Below are 24,748 nucleotides of genomic sequence, written 5' to 3' on the forward strand. Positions count from 1 at the left end.
GTTCTGCGGCGTGGGTACCTACACACAAAGAATCCGTTGCTGACCCCCAGCCTGGGGCAAAAAACTATGCGCAGCTGGCACAGTGTTTCCAATGCCGCATCATAGGTGTTAACAGCACTGGATACAATAGCTACAATGACACTAGGAGCAATCTGACTTCTAGGGCCATCGCGGCGTGGCAGACCCTCGATGGCATCGCCACCGGGTGTTCAGCCATTCACGAGCCGGTAGCCACCCAGCCGTTGTACACCACCTTCCCGCTTCCGACTGCCGGGGCCACGCAGGGATTGGTTGTCGCGACCCAGTCCTTCAATTTTACGAAGAGCAGCCTCCCACCCACACCCACAACCACGACAGCCGTCGCCGGAAAGGGGAGCGGGGGCGAGCGTATTTGTGGATACTACTGGATGACGATGGCGATAGTAGTAGCGGTGGCTGTACTGATGTAGCCCCGATCATGATGCCATCTCGCCATCACCACACCGTCATTGAGTACATGTGCATTTACAGCCTGTTCTTCTGCGCCTAAAGTCCATCATTGGCGTGGTAAGGCGCCTGGTCCCAACGGCCATCGTACGGATGCTCGCGATCAGCGTATCGCAGGTCGGCCGAGAGGCGGATCACGCCGTCGGGGTCGCGGTTGGTGGTGCTCGCGTGGATGGAGAACGAGTGGTGGAACACGACGTCGCCCGCCTCGTAATTCGCCACCATCCAACGGCGGCCGTCGGCGTACTGGGCCTGGAACTCGCCCGCGTCGCGGGACAACATACCCGCGACCCCCATCTGTCGTCAGCTCAAGCTTGCACCGAAGACGCACATTCGAGTTGAAGGCGCTGAGCGCTTCGTCCGGCGCGAACCCCCTTGCCAGCCCCTGCGCTGTGAAGTCGTCCTCGATCCGCTGGGCGACGGGGAGCGAGTCCTCGAGGTAGATCAGCCCGCCCTGCAGGGGGTGCACGTCCCCGACTGGCACCCACGCCGTAAGTGCGATCGGCGGCCCGCCACGGAGGAAGATGTGGTCGTAGTGCACGCCTGTGGTTGAGCGCTCAGAGTTGGGGATGTTGGAGCGCCAGATCTGGCGCTTGAAGCAGAAGGGCGCTGTCCAGTCGGGCTTGAACCGGTGTACAAAGGCCAGGATATCTGCTATCAGCACTATCACCAAGGCGACGACCTACGTTCGTTCTCGCAGAACTCCTTTGCCCACTCGGACTGTGCGGCCTCGAAGACCAGCTCGATGTGCCGCTTGGCGATGGGGTTGTCCTCGACGTACTTTGCCGAGTCGGCGCCGACAAAGTTGGTCGGGTTCTCGCCGCTGAAGATGCCGTCCGTGGGGTCGGTATCTGGTTTGAGGATGCCCGTCTCGGCGACCGTCTCAAAGTACCTGCAGTCATGTCAGGACTGTGGTCCTTTTGCCTTGGTGCTACTCACTTCCTGCGCGTCGCGAGAACGTACTCGCGCGGAATGACGCCCTTGACGTGCACTACGCCGTTGGCCTCCAGCTCCTTGCGGAGCACGTCGTCGGGCGTATCAGCCGGGAAGGAGGGCATCCAGCGCAGCTTCTCGGGGGCAATCTTGCCGACATTGCCTTCGATCTCGAGCTCGTCGAGTGTGGGAACTGGCGTTGGCACGGCGCACACGTCGCGACTCACTTCTAATGGGCATGTTCTTGGTGGTCGTGGTGCTTCTGGTGCTGGGGGTCACATTCGCCCACGCTGCGGCCCATTTGTATCGTCGTCAACGACCACCAAAGGCCGGAGAACAGCACAGCCGCCGGTGACTCGGCGCCATCTGTAAACAATCATCTGTAAAGGGGGCGAGTCCTCCACGCTCCCGTTCGTTGTCTAGACCTGGCCACGCTCAACCCGTGACATGCATCTCCGACCGGAGTGTCGCTGAGCGGACGCCGAGTCCGCGATTGACGGCTCATCTGCTCAAGTCGGTGCGTCTTGGCCACGGATAACGGTCGACCGTGGGGTTGTTGGCGGGGAGAGAGTGGAGATGGTGGATGGATACCGGATGATCTGGAGAGCTGAGCGGACGCCGGCATCCGCTCTGCTCGATTGCCGGTGTTCGTCTCCGTCCCGCGGAAATAAAGAGGTTGAGCCTCAGAGAAGTGTTATAAGCGCCCACCACGGAGATGTAGAGGCTAAAAAGGGACATCCAGCTTCTGTCCCAGAGCTGTTCAGCCGACAGTGTCATTCTTCCAAAGCTGATGAGGCTGATGAGGAATGGAAGAACATTCACTACTCCGCGACGCTCACCTCGGCGCATGGATGCTGCACAGCTCGCTGCTTCTTGTCTGGCGTGATGGCCGGCGGCATGCCCCCACCTTTGGTCAGCCTTACCGGCAAGCCGGAATGGGACCCCTCCGCACGCTGGGGTCGAGAATACATATGTCTCTGAAGATGAGGAAACATAGGTTTATGAGCACCTCACCTCGACGGATCATGACGCCAGGTTGCGGCAAAGGACCGCACGAACGGCCGAGATCGAATAGCTGCATCTCCCCCACCCCACGCAGCTGCCGCGCACGCACCGACATAACCCTCATAAAAGCCGACCTTTGAGTTTGCATGAGTGCGTGATTCCAAGCCCCGTGCCGGCAAGCCGCGAAGCCGCGCGAAATGGCAAAATGCCGACTCATTTCCCCCGCAATCTCGTCCACCATGTCCCCCACTCGGCCTCCGGCGCCGGTCGGCAACTCCAACGTCTCCAACGGTGCTTAATAAGCAACACCGCGACGTCGAGGTATATCATCGCACCCGCAACACATAGAGCCGCCAGCAACCCACACTCACAATGTCAACAGCAGCAGCAGCAGTCGCCGCCGCCGCCGACCGCCTCATCGTCGCGGCGGCCACGCGCATCCCTTGCGGGCCCATCCGTGACCTCATCGGCTCGACCGACCAGGCGTCCGCATACGCCGTACAGCAAGCCATCACGGCGCACCGGCTGGCACAGCCCAACCCGCCGCGCAGGACGGGGCGCAAGATTGGGCTGACGTCCAAGCGGGTGCAGGCGCAGATTGGCGTCGACCAGCCCGATTTTGGCGTCCTCTTCTCGGACGCGCACTATACCCGCCAGGTGCCCGCCGCGACGCTCCTCCACCCCAAGGTCGAGGCCGAGGTGGCGTTTGTGCTCTCGCGCGACCTCGACGGCGAGGTCACCCCCACTACGGTACGCGAGGCCGTCGACTACGCCGTCGCGGCGATCGAGGTCGTCGATTCGCGTATCGCAAACTGGGACATCACATTCGCGGACACGGTGGCCGACAATGCCAGCTTTGGCGCGTACCTCCTCGGCGAGGACCGCAAGACGCTAGCGGGTGGCTTCAGCCCTGTCGACGTCGCCATGAAGATGTGGGTCGACGGCAAGCTCGTGTCAGAGGGCAAGGGCGCCGACTGCCTCGACGACCCGATCAACGCGGTGGTTTGGCTTGCCAACAAGTCCAAGGAGCTCGGTGAGCCCCTCCGTAAGGGCGAAGTCGTGCTCAGCGGCGCGTTGGGCCCCATGGCCGCAGTCAAGGCTGGGTCCAAGGTCGAGGTTGAGATTACCGGGCTGGGGAACGTGAGCGCAGAGTTTGTGTAGCGGAATGTAGTGTCGGGGATCCGCAGGGGGAGCAGCGCCACCATGGGCGCGCACGGTGACCGCTTGGTGCGAGGCGGCATGTGGCTAACGGCCTGACCAGCGTCGCTTACCCAAAGCGTGACGATCCAGGTTCTGATGGTCTCGGCCCTTGCAGACACCACCACCACTGACCGCCGCAGGGCCTCAGTCGACCTCACAAAGCCCGTGGGCTGGCCCAGCCAGTGCTGGCGCGGGCCGTCTCACCATGGTGCCATTGCTAACAACCGTTACATCTTCAACCCTATCATTTCTGTTTTACTACGCTCGTGCCATTAGGTGTCGGTGGAGTCGGCGACTGTCTGCGGGGTAAAGACCCACTCCTTCCTGACAGCCTCTTTCTTGCCCTCCTTCTTCCAGTTGGTGATATCGACCCACTCCCAGTCCTTGCCCTGCTCGGCGTTCAAGATCTTCTCCCACTCCAAGTCGTGCGCGAGGACGACAGTCACGTTGTCCTCCTCCTCCATCCTGCCCATGCGCGCCATGTTGGCGTACGCGGCCGGCAGGTCAAAGTGGATCGCGAGGAGGCCGCCGCGCGCGCGCTCCGAGGGCGAGAGGCCGTCTGCGGCCGGGTAGAGGCCGGCACGGAAGGGCGGGTGGGCGCAGCCCGGGCAGCACGAGTAGAGGCCGCGGACGTGCGCCGAGTCGCCAGCAAGAATAACGTACGTGTCCGGGTCAGTCGTGGTGCGGACAAGCGCGGCGACGTGGCCGACCATGTGGCCGTACGCGTCCAGAATGTAGAAGGACCCGTCGCCAAAGTAGTCGATGCCGCGGTAGCTCCCGATCTGGACCCAGGGCGACTTGTCGTTGAGCTCCTCGACCTCGCGGTCGCTGCCGAACGGCAGGTCCGAGTCGAGCACGCTCGAGTCCTTGAAGGTCGGGTAGCCGGGCAGCGAGGCCTTGGCGGTGCCGGGGCCGACGATGAGCTTGGTCTTGGTGGGGAACTGGCCGATGTCGCCAATGTGGTCAAAGTGCGTGTGCGAGAGCACGACGGCCTCGACGCTGTCGGCCGACACGCCGTGCGACTCGAAGATCTCGGGCACAGTGCCGCGTGGCCACGTGATGGGCATGTCCTTGATGATCATCTGGGTGAAGGGCGAGAAGTCTTCGGCCTTGTGCTTGACGCCGAGGTCGAACGCGACGCGGCGGCCCGACGAGTGCTGGTGCTGTCAGCGCGAGCAGCACACATCACTCACCTCAATGACAAACGTGTACACCGGGAGCGTGATGGGCGCCTTGGTGTCGCTGGTGCGCACGAAGACGCTCAGCGCCATGGTGAGGTCCGAGTTCTTGACCATGTACACGTTGCACTTTGCATCCTTGGACGGCGCTGGCGGCAGGGGGGTGAAGGGGACCGACTTGGTCTCGGGCACCTGCTTGTCGCGGTACTCGTGCTTGTCATCGTAGGCCGACAGCCATTCGATGGGCGCCATGGTGATGATATGTGTGGTGTTGGGGGGAGTGGGGATGGGGGAGGGGAGGCCAAGAACGCCGCACGCAGCAGCTGGGTTATGTATCGCGCGCGCACTGGAGGCCCGCAACCATCCCCACAAGGAACAATGCCGAGGCTCTCAAGCCGCCCAGCAGCGCTGCGCACCTCGACAACGAGCCGACCCGACGTTGCCCGGTCGGTTGTTCGTTCGTTCGGCTCGTCGGCATGTAGCTCGCCCAGCCAAGGCTCATCATCCGGGCCGGAAAAGCAATACGCGGTGGGTCACTGGGTCATCTGACACGTTGTTCCGCCGGGGTTCGGTGATCACCGACAACTGCTCGCGGCTAATGACCACATCGTGATTATTGATATGGTAGCGGAAGTGGGCCGGGATGCCGTCGAGACCGAGATAGAGGTGCGCGCTGTGGCTGTACTGGATGCGAGGTGATGCGCTCTGGCCCTTTGCTTCTATGCGCAAGGAGCACGATGCTAGTTAATCCATGTGTAATCGCAGGTCGGGGAGGGCCGCCGCGCGCTGCGCGGCCTAAGGGCATTGGCGCGCGCTCAGCTCCAGCCCGAGTGGAGCCCCGGAACAGCCAAGTGAACCAGTTTAGCTCGACTATTGTCTTGTGTGTTTGCATTGGTGGCAAAGGTGACCGACAAGTCCAGAGGCCGCAGCGGCGCAAAGGCGGACCGTGGCGTTCTTATACCGCTGAGCGAGCTGTGCAGCGCCGCGCAGCCCATGCCTCGCACGCAACAAACGTTACACGTCCGTCCGCCTGTCCGCCAGGTCTCAGCCAGGAGCGGCGCAAGCGAGATCTGGGCTTGGGCCGCCACGACGCGTCGAGCGCGCGCCACAGCCATGCCACGCGCCTCTTTCCTACTCCTTTCGTCGAGTACCATGTCGACTGCGCGCTCCGAGCCACGACGGTGACTGGGCCTAGGGGCCTGATCTGCTGCGCCTCACCGAGCGCCCCTCCGCGGCTGATCGCCCCCTCGCTTGCCTCTCATCTCCTGGTGGGAAAGATGCGCCGCTGCACTGGTACTGCCTTCGCGGATCTGGGCCTGTGCCAGGCGAGATCACATCACTGAGCAAGGTGCCATTGGGAGTCAGTCTGAAGGCTTTTCACCCCTTGCTCGAGGCAGTACATAACTTGCACAGAGAGACGCTCCCCCCGTCCCCTCCTCCCAAGGCCAAGGTATTCGCTCTTTCCCAAAACCCCCCTGGCTACACCCCCGGCGTCGACCCCTCCCCCCCTCGCCGACCATTGCGCCACACCCACACTCCTCCTCTTCCACCATGCTCTCCTCCTCGGTGCTCTTTGTGCTCCTTGCACGCCTGGCGTTCGCCGACCTCGCCTCGGCGGCCACGACGTCGTACTGCTCCACTACGACGCTCAAGACCTACTCCGTCACGTTCGTTTGTGCCACACTCACCCCACTCACTCACCGCTGACACTGGCCCAGCACCTCAACTGCGACGGTCACGCCCACCAAGACTGTCACCACCACCGCGGTGACGGGTATCACGAACACGGCGTACTCGACCGCCGTGGTCACTTCGACCCCGCCGGCGGTCGTGACCACCATCACCCCGCTCGCCACAAGCACCATCTACCCCGTCGTCACGAGCACCGTCACCCCCGTCGTGACGGTGTGGACTACGCCGCAGGCGACCGTCACCTCCACCGCTGTCGAGACCTCCGTCGTCACCCCGCTCGCGACTGCGTACCAGACTGACACCGTCACCACTGTCGAGACGCCGCTCGCCACCGAGACCACCACGCCCGTGACGACCCTTACCCTCTCGCCCACCGACACCGTTGTTGAGTCGCCCACGCTGTACACGACGCTCACGCCCACCGACACGGCGACCACTACCCCGTGGGAGACGGACACTGTCACCCCCTGGATCACGATCGCGACCACCCCGACCGACACGGCGACCATCACGCCGACTGAGACAGACAGCGTGACCCCCACCGAGACGGACACGTCCACCGTCGTCACGACCAGCACCACGACGCCCGTCAACACCGTCACCATCACCCCTGGTGTCGTCGACACCGTCACCCCCACCGAGACGACTGTTATCACTCCCGTGATCACGAGCGTCACTACCCCCGTCGTTCAGAAGACCTCCACCACCGTGTCCGTCTCGTACTCGACCAAGGTCGTCGGCACCAAGGTCACCACGGTCGCGACCAACACCAAGACCGCCACCGTCAACGTCAACAAGCCCACGACCATCACTGACCCCGGCAAGACGGTCACCAAGGCCACGACGACCGTGGCGGCCGTCACGAAGGGCGTCAACGCTCGCGACCTCAAGGGCCGCGACTTCTGGGAGCGCGCGCCGTGCAAGGACGTCTTCACGACCACCCAGTACACCTCGACACTGACCGTCCCCACCACCGTCACGGCCCCTACTCAGACCGTGACCAACACTGTGGCCACCTCGACCTCAGTCGCCAAGACGACGATTGCCACCACGTCGACAGTCTTCGCGCCCACCTCGACCGTGATCGTCACTGCGCCCACTTCGACCGCGTACGCCACGGCCGGCACCTCGACCACTGTCGCCACGGCCGATGCTACCACCGAGACTGACGTCACGGCTACGAGCTTCGCGACCGACGTCGTCACCTCGACCGAGGTCGACATCGCGCCGACTGCCTGGACTACCAGCACTGCCCCGGCCGTCACCGAGACTTCGTTCGCCCCGACTCTTACCCAGACGATTGTTGCTCCCGAGGAGACCGCCACCCAGACCCTCGACACTGTTGTGGTTACTTCCACTGCCGACGCCGTCACCTCGACCTCGGTTGCTGACGCTGTCACCGTCACCGTCGCTGTCCCCACCGAGACGACCGTCACCACTCTCGACACGCAGACCGCCACATCCACTGCCCCCGCCGAGACCTCTACCGCTGTTGCCCCCGCCGTGACCGTGACTGAGGTGGAGCCCACCGTCACCGTTACTGTCGTTGCTGCCGATGCCTCGACCATCGTAGCTACCGCCGACGCCGAGACCCTCACCGCCACAGCCCCCGCTACCACCAGCACCGAGGTCGCGCCGGCTGTCGTTCAGACGTCCACCGCCAACCCTGTCGTGCTTACCGCCACTGCTGCCACTCTCACCAACACCATTGTTCAGACTGCCAAGGCGACGTCGGTTGTCACTCAGCCTTCGCTCAAGCCTGCTACCAAGACCACTGTTACCACCCAGACGAACACGATCGTCCGCACCTTTCACGTCGCCGGCGTGCCCACCACGGTGACTTGTGAGTTAACGACCCCGTTTCTCGAATGCCGTCAGCTCACACCCCACAGCGACGGTGGTCAAGCTCGTGACTATTACGCCCAAGCCCTCTTCGTCTACCAAGGCGGCGACCTCGACGGCCAAGACTTCGTAAGTTTTCTGCTTGGCGTAACATCACCCGTACACTGCTGCGGGGCGGGTGCAGAAGGTATTGACACCGTCCCTTTACAGCTCCAAGTAATTGCGGTATTCGGTGGTCTTGGCGTGCCGCTTCACGTCCTCTTCCTCTTCCGCCGGCCGTGTGTCAAAGTGATTTAAACGAATAAGAACTATTGGGGTTTGTCAGACATTGCAGTGATCTTCTTGTGTCTAGTTGTGATCTTAAAATGCAGGGTGGTCTTCTTTAACAACGCCGAGCAGAGAACCGAAGACGGTTTTGAATCAAAACCAAAAAAGTGTCCTTGCATCTCTGCAGTTGTAGAATAGCTAATGTCCAAATTGCATCTCATCTATGAAAGAACGAACAGGTCGTAACGTGTAACCCTCGATACGCCGCGGAACATGCGGCAAACTATAACCATAAGAGTTTTGGATGATACCAGAGCGCACGCTCGGACTCCACTTAGACACAGTTGCCGTGGAGGAGCTGGAAGCCCTTCTTGCAGGCCGTGACCTTGCAAGTACCATCCTGGCAGGTGGCGGCACCGCGAGCAACGTTGGGAAGCTGGGCGCAGTTGACACCAGGAGCGACCTGGGAGAAGGTGTAGGTCGAGTTGGCGGCGACGTTAGAGTAGTAGCCGTACTTGCATCCACCGCACGACTCGAGCTCAGTGTCGGTGTTGATGCACTCGTAGCCGTCCTCCGGGTTCTCGGACACGTTGCAAGCGTCCTTGCCGACAGGGCAGTGGGGGTGGGCGTCGATGAGGGCAATCTGCTCGGCGAGGCGCTTCTCCTCGGCGCGGCGACGGCCGTTGCCGGAGGGGATGGGTCCACCGCCAGGGCCCTCGTAGAAGAAGAACGAGTTGGTGGCACAACGGTTACCGGCGAGGACAGGGGGGTAGTTGATGCAGACGCAGCGGAGAGGAGGCTTGAAGCCAATGTAGGGGATACCAAGACGGCCAGGAAGAGTGACGGCGAAGCGGAAGCCAGCGCAGCGCTGGAGACAGGCGGCACCACCGGGGGTGTCGCTGGCAGTGGCGGGCTCGTTTCCGGGGCCACGGGGGTCGAGAGGGTTCCATCCGATCGACCAGGGGCAGCCGCGCCAGACGAAGGGAGTGCGGGTAGCGTACGACTGGGGATGTGTGAGTGGGTGCATGGGGCATGGGTCTGGTGGTAGTGGCACTTACGGTGTACGAGAGCAGGGGGCAGCTCTGGGGGAAACCAGAAGCGTACACGTTGCCGGTGTTACCGCCGGCCGAGCACTTGCATGCACCGAGGAGGGAGCAGAAGTGGGCGGCACCGTAGCCACGGGCGCCACACTCGGCAGTACAGCTGGCGGCAGTCTGGAAGAACTTGAGGAAGACGTAGCCGCCGTTAATGTCCCAAAGGTACTGGCAGCCGACGAAGGGAGGAGCGACCGGGTTGTAGAAGGTACGGTCCTGGAGGTTGGCCGCGCGGGCCTCGACGTGCGAGGGGATGGTGATGTCGGACGAGCCGAGGGCGGCCTCAGCGTCGGGCACGGCGACGGCGGACGAGGCCGCGAGGAGGGCAACGCCGGCGGTGAGGGCGGAGAAGAGGCGGACCATTGCGGTGGCCTGCTGAGGGAGGGAGGAGGTAAAGAGTGTGGGGTGAGTTGGTCAAGGCAGACCTTGTACGACGCCCGTAGTTGGGAGGAGAAGGGGAAGGAATGAGATGAGTGGGAGGTATCTCTGGAGTCTGGTTCCTAGCTTCTTTATAGCCCAACCCAATGTTTGGGAGGACCGTTCGGGTTGGGTCATTGGAGCGAGAATATCATGTCAGTCATGTCGTGAGTTCCTGCCAAGGTTGCTGCGATGACAGCATGATGAGACACGCTAAAGTTTGCGGCGGCACGGGGACGAGGATGAGCGCAGCGAGATAGCCAGACAGGACGGCGAGCGCGGTGGACTGAACAGGGCCGCAGTGGCTGGCGGACGGGGGGTGCGTCTCGTAATCAATGGGGTGGGGTGAGGGTGGGGGTGAGATGAGGTGAGCGTGACTGACGAGTGTCCCTCGGCGCTTTGCTGACGGACAAGCAAGCAGCGCAGTGTGGTGAGTCGGCACCATCGAGAGAGCGGCGACTGTCCTGGGCCTCCCGGCCATCAGAGGTGGGAGGGAGGGCTTGAGTAGCTCGGCCCCAACTCGGTGCGATGGAATCCCGCCGCCGCCGCAGCGCAGCATAAGTAGCCACAAGCAGCAACAAAAGGCCGGTCGCGGGACGTGAGCGGCACCGCAGCGTGGGAGAGAGGGCAAGGGCGGGGCAGGGCAAAGAAGCAAAGGGACGGCTGCTTGACACACGACACACGACACAGGCGGCCACATGCTGCACCGTTATCTCTCTCTGTATGTGCCTGCCCACTCTGCATGTCGGACGCACCAGTCGCAGCCCGCACGACTAGCAAGTGACGCCATGTCCCGCACCCGCCGAGCGCATCAGGCAAGAGTTGAAACTGCGGGCCGCGCGAAACGGTGCGCCACGACGGGCCGATTTCACCAGCAGCTGCCGGCACGGATTATGCTTGAGCGCGCGCGGGTGCGACGCGTCGAGCTGGGTCGAGTGTGTGTGTGTCAACCCGAAATCGGCTGGCCGGGCGGGCATGTTCCCCGACCCTGGCCTTGTCGGTTGGTCGACACCCAGCCTGCCCGTTAGCGCTGCTCCTGCGGGAAGGATGTGTCGGACGCACGCTCCGGGAAATCTTGCGCTGCGATTGAATTGATCATTTACGAGATGCGCGCGCCGACAGGACGGTTTCAGCAACGTGCTTGGTCGGCGTCGTCGGCTTGTTTGTGCCGCTCGCCGCTCGCTGCTGGCATCCAGCTCGCCGCCGTGCGTGTCGTGTGCCTCGAGGAACACCCGCCGACCAGAGTCACAGTGGCTGCATTTTGGGGTGGCTGCAAGAGTAGGGTTTGGAGGTACCACTGTTACGACTGCCAAGATGGCGAGTGCGAGGCTGTGTGATGTGTGGGGCGTGTTGTGGAGCGTTTGAGGCGTGCGTGTACCGGTGTCTGTCTGGCTCGTCGCTGTATGCACGCCCGCCCACCCGACACCACGCATTCCTCGTTACGGCCGAGCGCGTCGACGCGCGTGCGCAAGGTGACAACCGCGACGTGTCGGTTACGTTTCCCCCCACCGGCCCTTGACACGGACAGTCTGATGCGAACAAGCACACCTACGCCAGCCACCTTAATCTGTCTGAGCGAGATGCCTCACCAGGGATGTGTCCCAGGTGGGCAAAAGCAGCCAAAGGCATGCAAAAGCAGACCAGGCAGGTCTCGATTCCGGCATGAGCAAGCTTGTGTGGGCCTTCAGGGCTGGAATCCCCATCAGTAACCCACCACCGACTGCCAAAACAACATGCAAAGCAGTCTACAGAGCCTTCCCGAGCCGCGCCTCCCGCGTTTCTAGCGCACCGCGCAGTAACTCGATTTTCCCACATTCGGTCACGACCCAACGTTTGGTCGTGCTTGACTCGGTCCCGCCAGCCTTTTAGACACGCCACTGCATCCCTGCTTGCGTGTGGAAACAAGTGAGCACAACGTCACTGCGCGTCACCCCGCCGCCGCGGTGAGGTGGGCGCTCGGCATGCCGCTCGCTCTTCCTCGCCTGCCCGCTCTGACAGCCGCCTCCTCGTGTGCCAGGTTTGACGTTTTACAACAAGCATGACGTCGCCCGGTTCATTATACGAGACACGACTACAAGTGGGAACCGGCCGAGTTGCCGCAGCACCACATGCTGCACGCGGCAACGATGCACAGGAACAACGGCATCTACACTACGCTTACGCTACACGGGGAAGGACGAAAAGTCAAAGTCCAACCCTAGATCGTTCCACAGAAATGGGCCGGCGGCTGTCCCGCCAGTAAAGTCGACTTGGGCACCGCCCTCCGTGTCGGCGACCAGCGGCTCGGGGAAAACGACACTTGTTGCTGAGGGTGTGGCCACCTCGATTTCTGGGGTGGTGTCAGTGGGCTGGCTCTTGAGACGACGGTGCCGAGACAGGCCCCGGGTGGTTCAGTTGGCCAATCGCCGGCCCACCACCGGTGGCATTACTCCGACCCAACTCACCATACACTCTCGCCGCGGCGCCGAACCCCGCAGCAAGCTCACCACACACGGGCCAGGTGGGCTCGTGCTTGTCGAGCGCATCGACGAGCATCTGGAAAAGCTTCGGAGCTTCATGCACATGGAACTCGCCGGCCTCGTGACAGAGAATCAAGAGTTGCCCGCACACGACCAACCGCTGGACCTGCGGCCACGACGGGTGGAGCTGGTGCGTCGCAATGAGCTCGGCGTAGGTGTAGAGCGTCTGCGTCACCGCGCGGGCTATTGTGGCGTAGGCTAGCGGCGCTGTTTGAGGGTTGGCCAGATGGGGCGTGTACAAAAGGACCCGGAGCCTTGGCCGTGGTTTAGTGTCGTTCCAGCCAAGCTGTAAAGACCCGCGCCACCGCCTTGGACTCACCAGTTGTAACGGAACTCGGCCCAGGCAATCTTGAAGCGCGGCGAGTCGAGATCCTTGTTGTGGCGCAGCTCGCGCAGGTGCGGCATCCACATGGCCTCGGTCGCCGTCACATACTCCATGTTGGTAATGTCGATAGTCCGGTCCGCGTAGTCGGCGAGGTACCGCGCGGTGAAGACTGAGGGCCGGGAGCGCACCTCGTTCATGAGCGTCACCGGCGGGGTTGGGTCGACGTCAATATCGATAAGTGGCAGACATGGTCTCAGGTCCGTGAGCGAGGCGCGGAATAGATCGGCGTAAAAGTATGCCGAGAAGAGCGTGCTGGCTTGTTCTTGTGGCTGGTAGAGCGTGGCAGTGGAGCGGTGGTGGAGCCCGAGTTCCTTGACCTGCCATGCGAGTTGGGAGAGGACGGTGCGGGTTTCTGCGGGTCCTCCGACGCCGAACGCGAAGGGCGAGAGGCAGAGGAGTGCGCCTGGGGGTGTTAGTGTGGGGCTGAGGCGGTGCGAGCGCGGAGGTGTGGGGCCGAGGAAGGGGAGGCAACTGTGGCAGGTGTGTTGTTGACAGAAGGCTGGGGAAGAGGCTGCCACTGTTCGAAGCCACTTCCCCCCCCCCCTCTCAAGCACTCATGCCAGCTAACAGCCCAACCCTCCCACATCTACTCACGCAAAGCAGTCGTACTAGGCCGTCCCCACGCCCCGAGCGCATTACAAGCGAGGTGAAAGTACGTCAAGTCCTCGCGCGTGGGCTCGTTGGTGCCATTGTTCATGCTGGCCCGGATCTGGGAGAAGCGGGACACACACAGCGTGGCGTAGATGAGCGCCGTCTGGTCGTCGGTCAGGCTGTTCGGCAGCGTCCGATACCGGCCATACAGGCTCAGCAGCCACGTGCGGTCAATGTTGAGGTGGTCGATCTGCATGAACTCCGACGAGACGACAAAGCCGTCCATCAGCGCGTCTTCAAACTGCTCGATTATTGGGGACGGTGGGAGCGGGGTCCCGGGCAGGTGGGTCACGCGCGAGTCGACCTTGAAGACTAGGGACGAGAGGGGGAGGTCTGGGATGTGAGCTGGGCTGCAACGAGGTCGCGTGCTGAGGCCGAGGTGGGGCAGGTGGGTTCCACCGGTCGGCATACGACACCCAGCACCCCCCCACCCCCCGCCGCCCACGCCCACTCACTCTTCTGGTCGCACCACGCCCCCAACATCGCCTCGATATCATCCAGCGGGTTATGCCTTTCGTACAGCACATGCCCCTCAACGCTACGCACCGAGCCCGCGCTCGCCGGCGTCGCAGGCACCGCGGCCGCGCCATTCGACGGCGGGGTGAGCTTGCTCGCCGCGGGGGAGAGGTACGCCGGCGTCGAGTTGGCCGCGTGGTTCGGGTGGTACCTGTTTGTCGGCTGCAGCTCGGACACGGTAGCTGGTACGGGGTGGGCCTGCGCGAGGGCGAGCTTGGCTGAGAGGGCGCTGGGGTGCGTCAGCGGGTGTGGGCGGCGATAGATGACCTCGTCCTGAAGCTGCACGAAGAGAGCAAACACGCGACCCCACGACCACTTACCGCTTTGGCCGCGCCTTCAACCTCACGGTACACTGGTGCCCCAGCCCGGCCTCACGACACGCCTCGCACGGCGGCGGGCCGACACAGCGTATCCGGCGCACGCGGCACGTCTCGCAGGCTTTCGAGGAGCGCTTCTGAGGCTGCTGCGTAGCCGCAGCGGGGGGCGAGTCGCTAGTGTCCTTTGGCATGGTCGTGGTTTTGAGAAGAGTAGAAGGAAGTAGGATACGTGCTGTGCTTGAGGATATTCACCGGCTTAGATTGACTCGGAGGAGAGGGGGTGTGGGGCGATGAGGGTGCGTCGAGGGGTCACGAGAGTGCTGCAGAGGCCGGAGACGCCGGCGAGTGCGTGCAGGGGGGGAAGTAGCCCGGGGCCGCAGGGTCGGGCCGACACCGGGCCGCGGTGGAGTGGAGCGCGATAAACAGCCGCACTAGGCAGGGGGGATTAGGAAAAAGCGTAGCGCCATTAGAAACGGAGCGTAGGCGATTAGGCACAGCAGTCCTGCATGTAATATAAATATAGACGGAGTCCACTCCGGTGATCGGTGACCGTCCGATCTGTGCGGCGCAGAGCACAGAACAAAGCTGGGCGCTGGGCGTTGCATGGGCACGACAGGACATGTGGCGGCGAGGACGTGGCCCGTGCTCGCGACGGCACGAGCGTTGATGAGCTAGCTGGTCCTATTGTTGCCAGCAGCAATGTCAACAAGCCTTGCCCCAGCGATATCCAGCGACGCCAGCCCAACTTCCCGGCAAACTCCGCACCACTTCGCAGCGAGAAAGCTGCACTAACTCGCGCAGGGTGTTCCGTCGCACGTATGCATGACCCAGTAGACTTAACCTCGCTTGTGGGTACATTCAACGCAACGTGCATAGACTTGCCCGCTGCTGCCGAACGACTTGCGTCTCTCGGCTTGCCTCTGCCGGGCGGCAACGCGCCTCGCGGCTGGTGCTTCCCGACTCGACCCGACCGGGCGTGATGTCATCGTCGCAAAGCGTTCGGTACATAAAAGTTGGACTCGGCGTAGTCAACACAACACAAGCAGCACCAGCAACACAAGCTACAGCACAACAACAGCAAGCCCACAGCACACACTACACCCCGAGCAGCCCCACCACGATGCAGCGCGCCGCCGTCTCAACCCTAGCCATAGCCGGCCTCGGCACCGCGTACCTAACCTACGAGTCGCGCCGCCTCGCGCGCCTCTACCCCGTCCAAGGCGCGAAGAGCTACCACAGCACCGACGCGGTGCTCGCGGCTACGGACCTGCCAGAACGCATAAGGCGCAAGTTCGACCCCGCCTTAAACCACTACGTGTACGCGACCATCCCCCTCCCGCCAGCGGCAAAACGCATCGCGGCCAACCCGCTCGACAGCTTCGTGCGCGCATTCTACGAGACGTGGACGCTGCGCGTCGAGGCGTGGGCCGTGTCCAAGAGCGCGTATTACCTCGACCATGTGGCCAAGCTGCGCAAGACGGCGCCAGAACGTCTCGACGCGGTGTCCGCTTTCGGCAACAGTGAGGTCGGCCCCCACGCAGACTCGCACCCCGCGGCGATCGCCGCTGGCCTCTTTCCAGTCCTCCAGCGCGCGCCGAGCACAGTGGTATACTTCCTCATCCCGCCCCTCCGGCCACAACAAGCAATCGACGGCGGGTCGCAGGAGCTTGCTGCGGTGCCCGTGGGCAACTCGCTGGAACTGTCGTATGGCTGCGCGGTGGCCAAGGACCCCGAGGCGCCGTTTGCGCGACTGGCTTATGAGGGGCATTTGTTCTACATGCGCTTTTTGATCGATCGCGGGGCGAGGCGGTTGGAGCGGTGGATCGCTGAGGATGCGAGGGCTTGACGGGGTGGTTAGAGGTTAGAGGGTAGAGGATAGAGGATTAGAGCCTGTTGTACCATATGCAGCCCATCTCCAGTTGGCGCGACGATACCAGCCTGCCACCGAGGTGCCGCGGCCGTCCATCGCGCAACGACGTCCGCGGCGGAGCGACGACGAAATGCATGCCGCTGCTCGCGGGGACGGCTCGCCGGTACCCGGCGCATCGTCGCCGTGCCGTAGCCGACGCGCGTTCGGCTTGGTCGTAGCGCCGACCCATCCCGAGGTTAGTGCCAATGACCTCATGACCACAAGTATATCAGTTCGGCATGACGGGCGTCAACCGCACGCACAACAACACAACAACCCCACGCACACATTGACACGTTAACAACAGCAGCACCCCCAACACACGATGCACCGCGTCGCCATCACGTCCCTCGCTGTCGCAGCAGCAGGCACAGCATACATAGCCTACGAAGCGCGCCGCCTCGCGCACCTATACCCGATCCAAGGCCCGCGGCCATACCACAGCACCCCCGCCGTGCTGGGGCGTACCAAGCTGCCGCCAACCCTCGAGGGCAACATCGACCCGCACATAAACGACTACGTGTACGCCACTATTCCCCTACCACCGGCGGCAGGGACCATCGCGGCCAACGCGACCGACGCCTGGGTGCGCGCCTTCTACCAAACATGGACATTACGCCTCGAAGCCGTCGTCGGCGGCCGGAGCGACTTCATCAAGACCCACTGCGCCGAGCTGCGCCAGACCAGTCCAGAACGCCTCGACGCGACCTCCGCCTTCGGCGAGGGCCGCGCCGTCGTCGACCGCCCCGCGCCGCCCGCGATCGCGGCCGGCCTCTTCCCCGTGCTTGAACGCGCCCCCAACCTCGTCGTATACTTCCGTATCCCGAGCGGCGGCTTTCTCCTAGGTGGCACGCAGGAGCTTGCGGCTGTGCCGGTCGACGGGGGGCTGGAGCTGTCGTACGGGTGCACGATCGCGCCGAACCCCCACCGCGCGATGCCGGGGTGGGTGTACGCCGGGCATTTGTTCTACATGCGGTTTTTGGTGGACCGGGGCGCGCGGCGGCTTGAGCGGTGGATCGCGGAGGACGCGCGGGGGCGAGCCTAGGGTCGGCCTACCCATGTACAATATGCATCTCGTGTAGCCCCTAGCCCACCTACAACCTCGCGCGCGGCGCGAGGATCGCATCAAACACCGCCGGTCCGTGCCTCCCGAGCGCAGTAGCGACGCCGACAAACCGCGCGCCAGCGGCCCGCATGCGCGCGTAGCCAGCAGCATCAGCCACGCCGCCGACGCCGACGAGGTCGACGTCTGCCAGGCCGGACGCGTCGAGCAGCCGGCGCAGGGTCGCGACGTTGCCTAGTGACAGCGGGTGGATGGCAGGGCCGGCCATGCCGCCGAACCCGAGCTCTGGGAGGGCCGGGGCTTCGCCTTGCAGGACGAGACAGTTGCCGAGCGTGTTGGTGCTCGTGAGGAAGGACACCTTGTCGCGGTTCGCCGCGACGGCGGCCACGAGCATGGCGAACTGGTCCGCGTGGGTGTATGGCGGCGTCTTGAGCCCCACGGGTAGTGGCGGGTTCGAAGGGAACGCAGCGAGATAGTCTGCGAGTCCGGTAGCGTCGTACGCTGGTGGTGGGTGGCCGGGCACGTTGGGGCAGGACAGGTTGACCTCGATAGCCAAGGGCGCCTTGATGCGCGGCGCGGCGGCGAGGACCGCGCGGATGGCCGCGCCCGTGTCCTGCGGCGTGGAGCCAGTGACGCTGATCACGATGGGCTTGGGCTTGCGGCCTGCGGCAAGCGCTTCGTCGGCGAGCGTCGCCGCGAAGGAGAGATACTCTGCCAGCTTGATCGGGGACAGACCGAACGAGTTGAGCGAGGCAGAGTTCGAGTCGGCACTAGCAGGGAAGGACTGAGGGAAGACGCCGGTGACGGAGGAAGGGTGCGCCGGGTCGAAGAAGACAAACGTGTTGACCGCGTCGTCGTGCGGATACCCGTCGACCAGACTAGTGCGCGTGGTTATCGCGCCGGTCGAGGGGGAGGCGTAGAGTGCCCGCAGGTAGCTCAGGTCCGTGGCCCATGGGCAGGCGGCGTTGAGCAGCGGCGGGTCGAGCGCGAGGCGGGGGGGCATGGCGGGGAGTTGGGCGAGAGAGGAGGAAGGAAGGAAGAAAGACGACGGAGGGATCGAGTGCGATAAGGTGGTGGTGCGGGGGTGCCAAAATCCGCACCACCCGGTGGAGGTCAGTGCTCGTGCGAGCGGATGTTGTTGCCGACGAGCCGAATCCAGCCGACTGGCACTGCGCCGCCGACACCGGCACCGACACGACTTGCACGGGCCATCTTATGCAGAGGACAACTACAACACGCTCGCTACGACATTAATCCCTCAGCTGTCCTCCTTGTCTTATTCTTCTTCTGTTGTCGGACTCGTAACGTGGCATGGAATTGGGGTGTGGGTGGGTGGCGGGGCCTCATGGCAGTGCGGCACCGCGGCCTCGGCTTGGCCGCCTTCGGCGGCCTCGCCTCGGGCCTACTTGACGTCGCGCGTCGACATGCGCTGAAGCGCAGCCGCGACCGACGGACGGCGGAGCATCGCCCCCACCGAGCCACGACGCCTGTCCGTGGGCTCGGGGACGCCATCACCTCCGCGCGAGCGCACGCGGCCGAGCGCCTCGGCGACGGAGCCGCGCCTGCCCTCGGAGATACGCACGTTCTCGCTCTCGCGCACGCAGATCGGGCAGTCGGGGTGGTTCCACGCGTCCTTGGAGCTGACGCTCACGTTGGCCATGTGTGCCGAGTGCACGAGGCTCTCGGCCGCCGCCTTCTTGTTCCCGCGCGAAAGGTGCAGCTGGCGCTGGGCGAGATTACGGGGAAAGCCCATGTTCACGAGCTCGTCAATGTCCTCGCTTGGCGGCTCGGGGACGACGGGGCGCTCGAGGATGTCGTGCGATACGCGGCGGACCCAGTTGCGGAAGCCGGGGGCCTTGAGGTCGGGGGAGGCTGGGGGAGTTAGCGAGCCTGCGAGCGGAGCGAGCGCGCGAGCGGGGCAGGGGCGGGTGGCAATGTCGACGAGCACAGCGTAGAGCAGCACGTGCCGACACCGAGTCGCGGCGTGGGAGCGTTGCAGCTCGACTTCATCCCGAAGACGGCCACCATGGCCACCACACCGCCACAACCACCCCAGACACTCGCCACCACTTTACTCAAACTCACACATGGTAGTAGTGTCTGTTGCGGTGATGGTAGTGGGAGTAGCAGTGATAGCAGTAGTACCGATAGTGCAGTGATGACAATGCGTGTGGGAGAGAAGTGGGCAGTCGCCACCGCCCGTGCGCCTTATCTACCATTCGTCGGCGTGACGGTTCCCAACACACCCCGACCAACACCCCGCGTCATGCTCGCTCGCTCGCCCGCGGCAAAGGTCACGAGGCCAATGCCCCTCTGTGTGTGGCTTGGAAGCTTGGCAAGAGCCAAGAAGAGGGGGAGGTGGGCACGGAGGTTGGAGATCTGCGCCCCAGTCTGAGCCTCAGCCGTTACTCCAAGCTCCAAGAGTCTGGTGGCAAGTTCCTCGCCTCCTCGCCTGGTAACTGGGAGTTCCTCGCTGGCTTGGTCTCGTGGCCTGCTGACTCGAGTTGGCCGAATGGAGCGCCACCGTCACGTGTGGAACAAACCCTCTGCCATTCCGCGGGGCGTGAAGGGGGGTAATAGTTGCACCGCACCCCGTGACCAAGTCTCGGCGCCAAGAAGTCTGGACTTGAGCGTTGTGCCTCTTGCCTCTAGGCAGCGCTTACCGGGCAGGCGCATAACTCTCGTCGCCGGGAAATCGCGCAGCTCCAGCAACGTCGCGCACGGCCGTGTCCGACGACGCGAAGGACTCGAGTCGATCGTCGTGTTTGAGGTGGCTTGGAGGAAGGAGGGAGGTGTTTGATGTGGCCGTACTGCCTGGGCTGGGCTGACGTCATGGTGACCGGGCAGTGAGTGATCCGCAGTGACAGTAACACCACAACAAGTGCAAGTATCGACGACGCGTCGGTGTATCAACAAAGCGATGCGAAGCGGTACATGCATCGTCTTGAGCGGTACATGCCGTCTCCCCTCGCCGCCAACGTCGGCATCGTCATCGTATCGCTTCCTCGCCCACGCCAGTATCGGCATAGCCACTGGCGCGCCGCGACTCTCCGACATCGGCCGGCCTTGTTGCCCTCCGCGGCGCCGATCCGCCTTGGCACACCGCCACCCGGCGCCGCGCCGTCTGGACTGTGCTGGAACGCACGTCGCGCGTCGATCCGGATAGCGACGGCCACAACCGGATCATTGCGAATCTGCGGGCGGGTGGGACGGGCGTGTGGTGATGGCGACGACGACGATGATCGGCGATTCAGCGGTCCGAGCTCCGCTCGCGTGAGGAAGAAGCCGACGTCCTCGGCTCCTCTCGCGGACGACTGACTGCATGCGGGCAGAGCTCTAGTGCTCTGGCTCCGGCTCTGTGCGCCCGGCGGCTCGACTGCACGGCGCACTACGCACCGCGTTCAGGACGCGCAGGACGGGGTTCCTATTTGGGGGTTGTCGCTGCTGCTGCTGCTCCTTCGGTGAGCTGGCTCTCCCACGCACAGACTTGGATTGCCACCCATCAGCCTCTGCCGCCTCGCGCCCGATTACAGCTCGCAGTCTGTGCAGATTGCGATTTGCACCAAGTCATGCTTCCTTTGCGCGTCGCGAGATCGCACCAATGTCGCAGCAGCTCTGTCGCTACGCCGCCGCTGCGCTGCGCTACTCGCACCGCGCTAGAAGCAATGCACGCGGCGCCTAGTCGCGTCTAATGAAGGCACCTTCGTTTTGCATTGGCACCAGCTCTGCGCCGGCTGCGCCATTTTCACGCAAAGCGGCGCCAGCAGCACCAGTGCCAGCCAAAACGAGGTGCTTGCTGCGTGCCTGGCCAGCCTGTCCTATTCTCGTGTCGATAAGCGAGCACCGCACACAAACACGACGACAACAACAACAATGCACCTTCCCTCCCTCGCAACGACGACGACGACTGAAAGCGGTGCAGGGCGACTTGCGACGCGCGCCGCCTGCCAGTAGTCCGCCCGGCAGCGACCCGCACCCAACCCATGCAATTGGTACCGCTGGTGGTATGTGGGCGCTGGCGCTGAATTGCTCGCGCTCCCCAGGTGCTGCGCCGGCGAGTGCTCGCGCACGGGGCGGGGCGCAAGCACCGGGGCGCAACTACTTGCCCCGATGGGCAAACGTGCGCGTTCACATTCCGTGTGTGCCGCCGTCGGCGGGCGGGCAGCGGCGAGACGACGGACGGCGAGGGCACTGAAACACGCTGGCTAGCTGCTGGCTGGCTGCCTGGTGCTGGCACGACGCGTGAAACCGACACACACAACACACCATCTGAGGCTATTTTCAGCCGGCACGCAACTGCACCGCGTCCAGGTGTCTCTCTTGACGACGAGAAAAAAAGGGGGGGCCAGAGTGCAGCAGCAGTGCACAGAGTATAAAGGCTAGCATGCACAAGCACACTGCAGCAACTACCCACTCACTAACAACCTCGAAATGCTCGCCCGCAACCTCCTCGTTCTGGCCGGTAAGTAGTCGCCCAGGTCTCGCCACTCGCACCACGGCCCGCTTCCTCGCCCCGCTCGCCGCTCACACCCACCCCAGCCGCCCTCGCCCCCGTCCTCGCGCAGGACGCCTCGGCCTCCGTCTCCTCCGTCTCGGCCTCGGAGGCGCCGTCTGGCAGCGCCAGCGCCTCGGTCACCGAAACGCACAGCGGCAGCGCCTCCAAGACGCCCAAGCCGAGCACGTCCAAGGCGCCCAAGTCGTCCAAGTCTGCGTCCGCCAGCGTCGCCGGCGCGTCGGGCTCGGCCGCGCCCCTGCCCTCCGCGGGCGTCACGTCGGCCGTCACCCCCGCCGCTGTGCCGTCCGGCACTGTTGCCGGCGCCAGCGCCGCTGGCGCGTCGGGCTCGGGCGGCGCGTCGGCCGTCGTCGGCTCTGGCTCGGCTTCGGGGTCGGCGTCGCACGCGCCCTCGGCTTCGGTAAGTGCTACCTACCACTGCTGTATCGTGCAGCCCCGCTCACACCACGCCCCAGACCAAGCCCTCGTCGGCCGGCCGTACCGTCGGCATCAGCGTCGGCGCGCTCGCCCTCGTCGCTGGCGCCGTCGCCCTCCTCTAAAGAGACAAGACGCTTTAGGACACTGTAGAGACACAGACAGAGACGATGTAGTGATAGTAGGAGTCGTACTCAGGCACCGCGGGCTGGTAGGGGGTTGCCGCGGAAGTACATAACACACTGATGATTGCGCTTTTGGGGGGTGCGCTTGTTGACAAGGCAAGGCAGTGTTGGCTGGTGGCACAGCCGTTACCACCCGAGTCGAGCAGCTATGCCCTACAACGATAGTGTCGGCGGTGAGCTCCGCTCCTAGCCCACTCCTCACCATTCCGTCCGCCATCAAGCCCCGCCGTGCCCGCCATCCGAGCCATGTGAGCGTCCCTCGGAGCCCCAAGGGATTCATTATCGCCAGGGAAGTGGCGAGTTCATTGATATTGGCCGGCCTGGGCCTGCTTTACAAGCCTGCTTGCACATCACCACCGGATGTCAGTCACCAGGTGACCAACCCCACCAGTGGGGTGGCCGCGCGGACAGTCGCACCGACATGCCATGTGTGCAGCCACGCGTGTGCCGTGTTTCAGCCGGTCCAGCCCCAGAGACCCAAGTGCTCCAAGTGGCAGGCAGCAGTCTTGCCTTGTTCCGAACGAGATCGCCAGGTCCCCGGCATCATCAGCTGAGCTGAGCAGAGCAGAGCTGAGCCATGAACCCACCCTCCGCGAGCCGCACGGCAAACCTCCCGGTCCACGGCCCGTAAGCTCACCACCACCACCGCGCCGCCGCTCGGAACAAGCACCAACACCACCCAGCACCCCCGAATTAAGTTGTATCCGCGAGGGGGCCAGATATCTCCCGACACACGCTAAGTGGGCCGCTCGGCGTCAGGTGACTGCGGATAACCCACTCTATGCCACTCTGTGGCTATTTTGATGCTGCGCGCGCGTGGTGCTGCGCGTTATCACGAGACGAAGACGGGCAAAGTGGCCGCTGGCCGTGGCGTGGGCGTGTACTTAAGCAGGTGTGTTGGCGCGACTCACCAGCCACAGACACACAGACAACGCCTAACCACCATGCTCGCGGGCCTACTCTTCATCGGTACGTGCCCTACTACTCCTATGCCGCCTGACACCAGCCACGGCCGCCACGACCGCCGTCGCGCAAACCGCAGACATGTGCCCCAACGACCCTAGCAGCGTGTACGGCAACTGCCCGTACATGGTGTGCTACTCGGTCGTGTGCGGGGGCTACGTCAAGCTGCCCACCGGGTGTGGTGTAAGTCGTCGCCACGCTTCCCGGCGCAACGCTGACCCCCTGCCTCCTGTTTGTATGTAGGCACAAACCACGCAAGACTTCTGGACCTGCATCCAGTGTCTCGAGATGCAGACCCCGCCCAACGCGACACTCATCAGCCTCGTCAAGCAGGCGCAGACTAACTGCCTCCCCAGCGGCCAGACAACGCCCGACCCCGCGACGGCGACGTACGTCCCCGGCGCGGCGAGTACCGACATCCCCATGCCGTCGCCGCCGCCGTCGGCGGCCACTACTGGTGCCACGCACGCGGCGTCGTCGGGTGCTGCGGGGTCCAGTGGCGCCGGCAGCGCTGCATCGCCCTCGCCTTCACCCGCCGCGGTGAGTTCACCCGGTTCGCCCACCGTGACACTACTAACGCTCCCCAGAAACCCAGCAACGCGGGCCCGGTCGTCGGGGTCAGCCTCGCGGCTGTCGGTGCGCTGCTCGGCGCCGCAGTGCTGCTGCCTTGAGAAGAGAATGTGGCGTGGCGTCGCTTGTCGATCAATATGGACCCTTGATGCTGCGCAAAAGAAGATAAGATTAGTGAACCAACAGCCGAGGCAGTGACGTGGGCCGTGTCGTGGGTGTCCTGCTGCGCGAGCCGTGGACCATGCATGCGGTGTTCAACTCCTGCCCTGCACGTATGCACGAACTTGCGTCGTGCCTAAGCTACAGCACGCTCCATGTCAAGCATAACCAGAGCACGGCGACAATGACGCGTCGCCGATCTGCAGTGGCGGTCGGCACTGCATGACCCCGAACCAACGGCCCGCCGCTCATAAGCATCGCATTAGGTGCATCCGGCCTGCCTTGGTTTCTGCCTGTATACAAATGTGCGTGCCCCGTGCCTTCATTGTTCCAGTGCTGCTTGTGCTCGCTGGCGGATCGACAAATGTCTTGGCATCCCTGAACGACGCGTTCGGGACACGGGCGGCTTGTTTCGAACTTCAGGACCCATGCCCGCCGTGCGGTGGTTTGGGGTGGGGTGGTTTTACGAG

The 24,748-nt window shown here is 63.8% G+C and overlaps 12 protein-coding genes across 12 annotated transcripts; 6 read left to right on the plus strand and 6 right to left on the minus strand.

The window, feature by feature from the left end:
- Positions 1 to 525: 525 nt before the first annotated feature.
- On the minus strand, positions 526 to 1,659 carry LOC62_02G002639 (uncharacterized protein; the record flags this gene model as incomplete). Its single annotated transcript, XM_062769151.1, has 5 exons — positions 526 to 783; positions 818 to 1,137; positions 1,173 to 1,378; positions 1,426 to 1,612; positions 1,647 to 1,659. The coding sequence occupies 5 exons, from the start codon at positions 1,657 to 1,659 to the stop codon at positions 526 to 528; spliced, it is 984 nt and encodes a 327-aa protein (XP_062625135.1).
- Positions 1,660 to 2,796: 1,137 nt separating this feature from the next.
- Positions 2,797 to 3,585, plus strand: mhpD2 (2-keto-4-pentenoate hydratase 2; the record flags this gene model as incomplete). The annotated part of the gene is made up of 1 exon (XM_062769152.1): positions 2,797 to 3,585. The coding sequence occupies one exon, from the start codon at positions 2,797 to 2,799 to the stop codon at positions 3,583 to 3,585; it is 789 nt and encodes a 262-aa protein (XP_062625136.1).
- Positions 3,586 to 3,896: 311 nt separating this feature from the next.
- On the minus strand, positions 3,897 to 5,054 carry andK (Cytochrome P450 monooxygenase andK; the record flags this gene model as incomplete). The annotated part of the gene is made up of 2 exons (XM_062769153.1): positions 3,897 to 4,781; positions 4,818 to 5,054. The coding sequence occupies 2 exons, from the start codon at positions 5,052 to 5,054 to the stop codon at positions 3,897 to 3,899; spliced, it is 1,122 nt and encodes a 373-aa protein (XP_062625137.1).
- A 1,299-nt stretch (positions 5,055 to 6,353) lies between these two features.
- LOC62_02G002642 (uncharacterized protein) lies at positions 6,354 to 8,556 on the plus strand (the record flags this gene model as incomplete). The annotated part of the gene is made up of 4 exons (XM_062769154.1): positions 6,354 to 6,469; positions 6,521 to 8,337; positions 8,387 to 8,465; positions 8,547 to 8,556. 4 exons carry the CDS (start codon positions 6,354 to 6,356, stop codon positions 8,554 to 8,556), a joined length of 2,022 nt encoding a protein of 673 aa, XP_062625138.1.
- Positions 8,557 to 8,937: 381 nt separating this feature from the next.
- Positions 8,938 to 10,060, minus strand: priA_2 (Protein priA; the record flags this gene model as incomplete). The annotated part of the gene is made up of 2 exons (XM_062769155.1): positions 8,938 to 9,606; positions 9,662 to 10,060. 2 exons carry the CDS (start codon positions 10,058 to 10,060, stop codon positions 8,938 to 8,940), a joined length of 1,068 nt encoding a protein of 355 aa, XP_062625139.1.
- Positions 10,061 to 12,151: 2,091 nt separating this feature from the next.
- LOC62_02G002644 (uncharacterized protein) lies at positions 12,152 to 14,726 on the minus strand. Its single transcript, XM_062769156.1, has 6 exons — positions 14,506 to 14,726; positions 14,125 to 14,414; positions 13,613 to 14,002; positions 12,953 to 13,421; positions 12,559 to 12,887; positions 12,152 to 12,443 (listed from the first exon to the last, which is right to left on the minus strand). Exons 1-6 carry the CDS (start codon positions 14,691 to 14,693, stop codon positions 12,277 to 12,279), a joined length of 1,833 nt encoding a protein of 610 aa, XP_062625140.1. The 5' UTR covers positions 14,694 to 14,726; the 3' UTR covers positions 12,152 to 12,276.
- Positions 14,727 to 15,622: 896 nt separating this feature from the next.
- On the plus strand, positions 15,623 to 16,348 carry LOC62_02G002645 (uncharacterized protein; the record flags this gene model as incomplete). Its single annotated transcript, XM_062769157.1, has 1 exon — positions 15,623 to 16,348. One exon carries the CDS (start codon positions 15,623 to 15,625, stop codon positions 16,346 to 16,348), a length of 726 nt encoding a protein of 241 aa, XP_062625141.1.
- A 388-nt stretch (positions 16,349 to 16,736) lies between these two features.
- Positions 16,737 to 17,456, plus strand: LOC62_02G002646 (uncharacterized protein; the record flags this gene model as incomplete). Its single annotated transcript, XM_062769158.1, has 1 exon — positions 16,737 to 17,456. One exon carries the CDS (start codon positions 16,737 to 16,739, stop codon positions 17,454 to 17,456), a length of 720 nt encoding a protein of 239 aa, XP_062625142.1.
- Positions 17,457 to 17,505: 49 nt separating this feature from the next.
- pyrD (Putative dihydroorotate dehydrogenase A (fumarate)) lies at positions 17,506 to 18,477 on the minus strand (the record flags this gene model as incomplete). The annotated part of the gene is made up of 1 exon (XM_062769159.1): positions 17,506 to 18,477. One exon carries the CDS (start codon positions 18,475 to 18,477, stop codon positions 17,506 to 17,508), a length of 972 nt encoding a protein of 323 aa, XP_062625143.1.
- Positions 18,478 to 18,673: 196 nt separating this feature from the next.
- LOC62_02G002648 (uncharacterized protein) lies at positions 18,674 to 19,854 on the minus strand. The gene is made up of 2 exons (XM_062769160.1): positions 19,560 to 19,854; positions 18,674 to 19,346 (listed from the first exon to the last, which is right to left on the minus strand). The coding sequence occupies exons 1-2, from the start codon at positions 19,561 to 19,563 to the stop codon at positions 18,877 to 18,879; spliced, it is 474 nt and encodes a 157-aa protein (XP_062625144.1). The 5' UTR covers positions 19,564 to 19,854; the 3' UTR covers positions 18,674 to 18,876.
- Positions 19,855 to 21,859: 2,005 nt separating this feature from the next.
- Positions 21,860 to 22,526, plus strand: LOC62_02G002649 (uncharacterized protein; the record flags this gene model as incomplete). Its single annotated transcript, XM_062769161.1, has 3 exons — positions 21,860 to 21,936; positions 22,014 to 22,387; positions 22,443 to 22,526. The coding sequence occupies exons 1-3, from the start codon at positions 21,906 to 21,908 to the stop codon at positions 22,524 to 22,526; spliced, it is 489 nt and encodes a 162-aa protein (XP_062625145.1). The 5' UTR covers positions 21,860 to 21,905.
- A 1,004-nt stretch (positions 22,527 to 23,530) lies between these two features.
- On the plus strand, positions 23,531 to 24,220 carry LOC62_02G002650 (uncharacterized protein; the record flags this gene model as incomplete). The annotated part of the gene is made up of 4 exons (XM_062769162.1): positions 23,531 to 23,555; positions 23,629 to 23,732; positions 23,829 to 24,089; positions 24,137 to 24,220. 4 exons carry the CDS (start codon positions 23,531 to 23,533, stop codon positions 24,218 to 24,220), a joined length of 474 nt encoding a protein of 157 aa, XP_062625146.1.
- Between the last annotated feature and the right edge of the window lie 528 nt (positions 24,221 to 24,748).

Source organism: Vanrija pseudolonga, chromosome 2 (assembly GCF_020906515.1).
Source record: "Vanrija pseudolonga chromosome 2, complete sequence".
NCBI lineage: Eukaryota > Fungi > Basidiomycota > Tremellomycetes > Trichosporonales > Trichosporonaceae > Vanrija > Vanrija pseudolonga.

What these genes read in the sequence shown, in the direction of transcription:
- LOC62_02G002644 (XM_062769156.1), bottom strand. Translation starts at nt 14,693, where the DNA reads ATGCCAAAGGACACTAGCGACTCGCCCCCCGCTGCGGCTACGCAGCAG. An exon ending in TTGAAGGCGCGGCCAAAGCG is followed by an intron (nt 14,415 to 14,505) that starts GTAAGTGGTCGT and finishes GACGCACCCCAG; the next exon opens with CGCCCTCTCAGCCAAGCTCG. An exon ending in GCCTAGTACGACTGCTTTGC is followed by an intron (nt 13,422 to 13,612) that starts GTGAGTAGATGT and finishes TAACACCCCCAG; the next exon opens with GCGCACTCCTCTGCCTCTCG.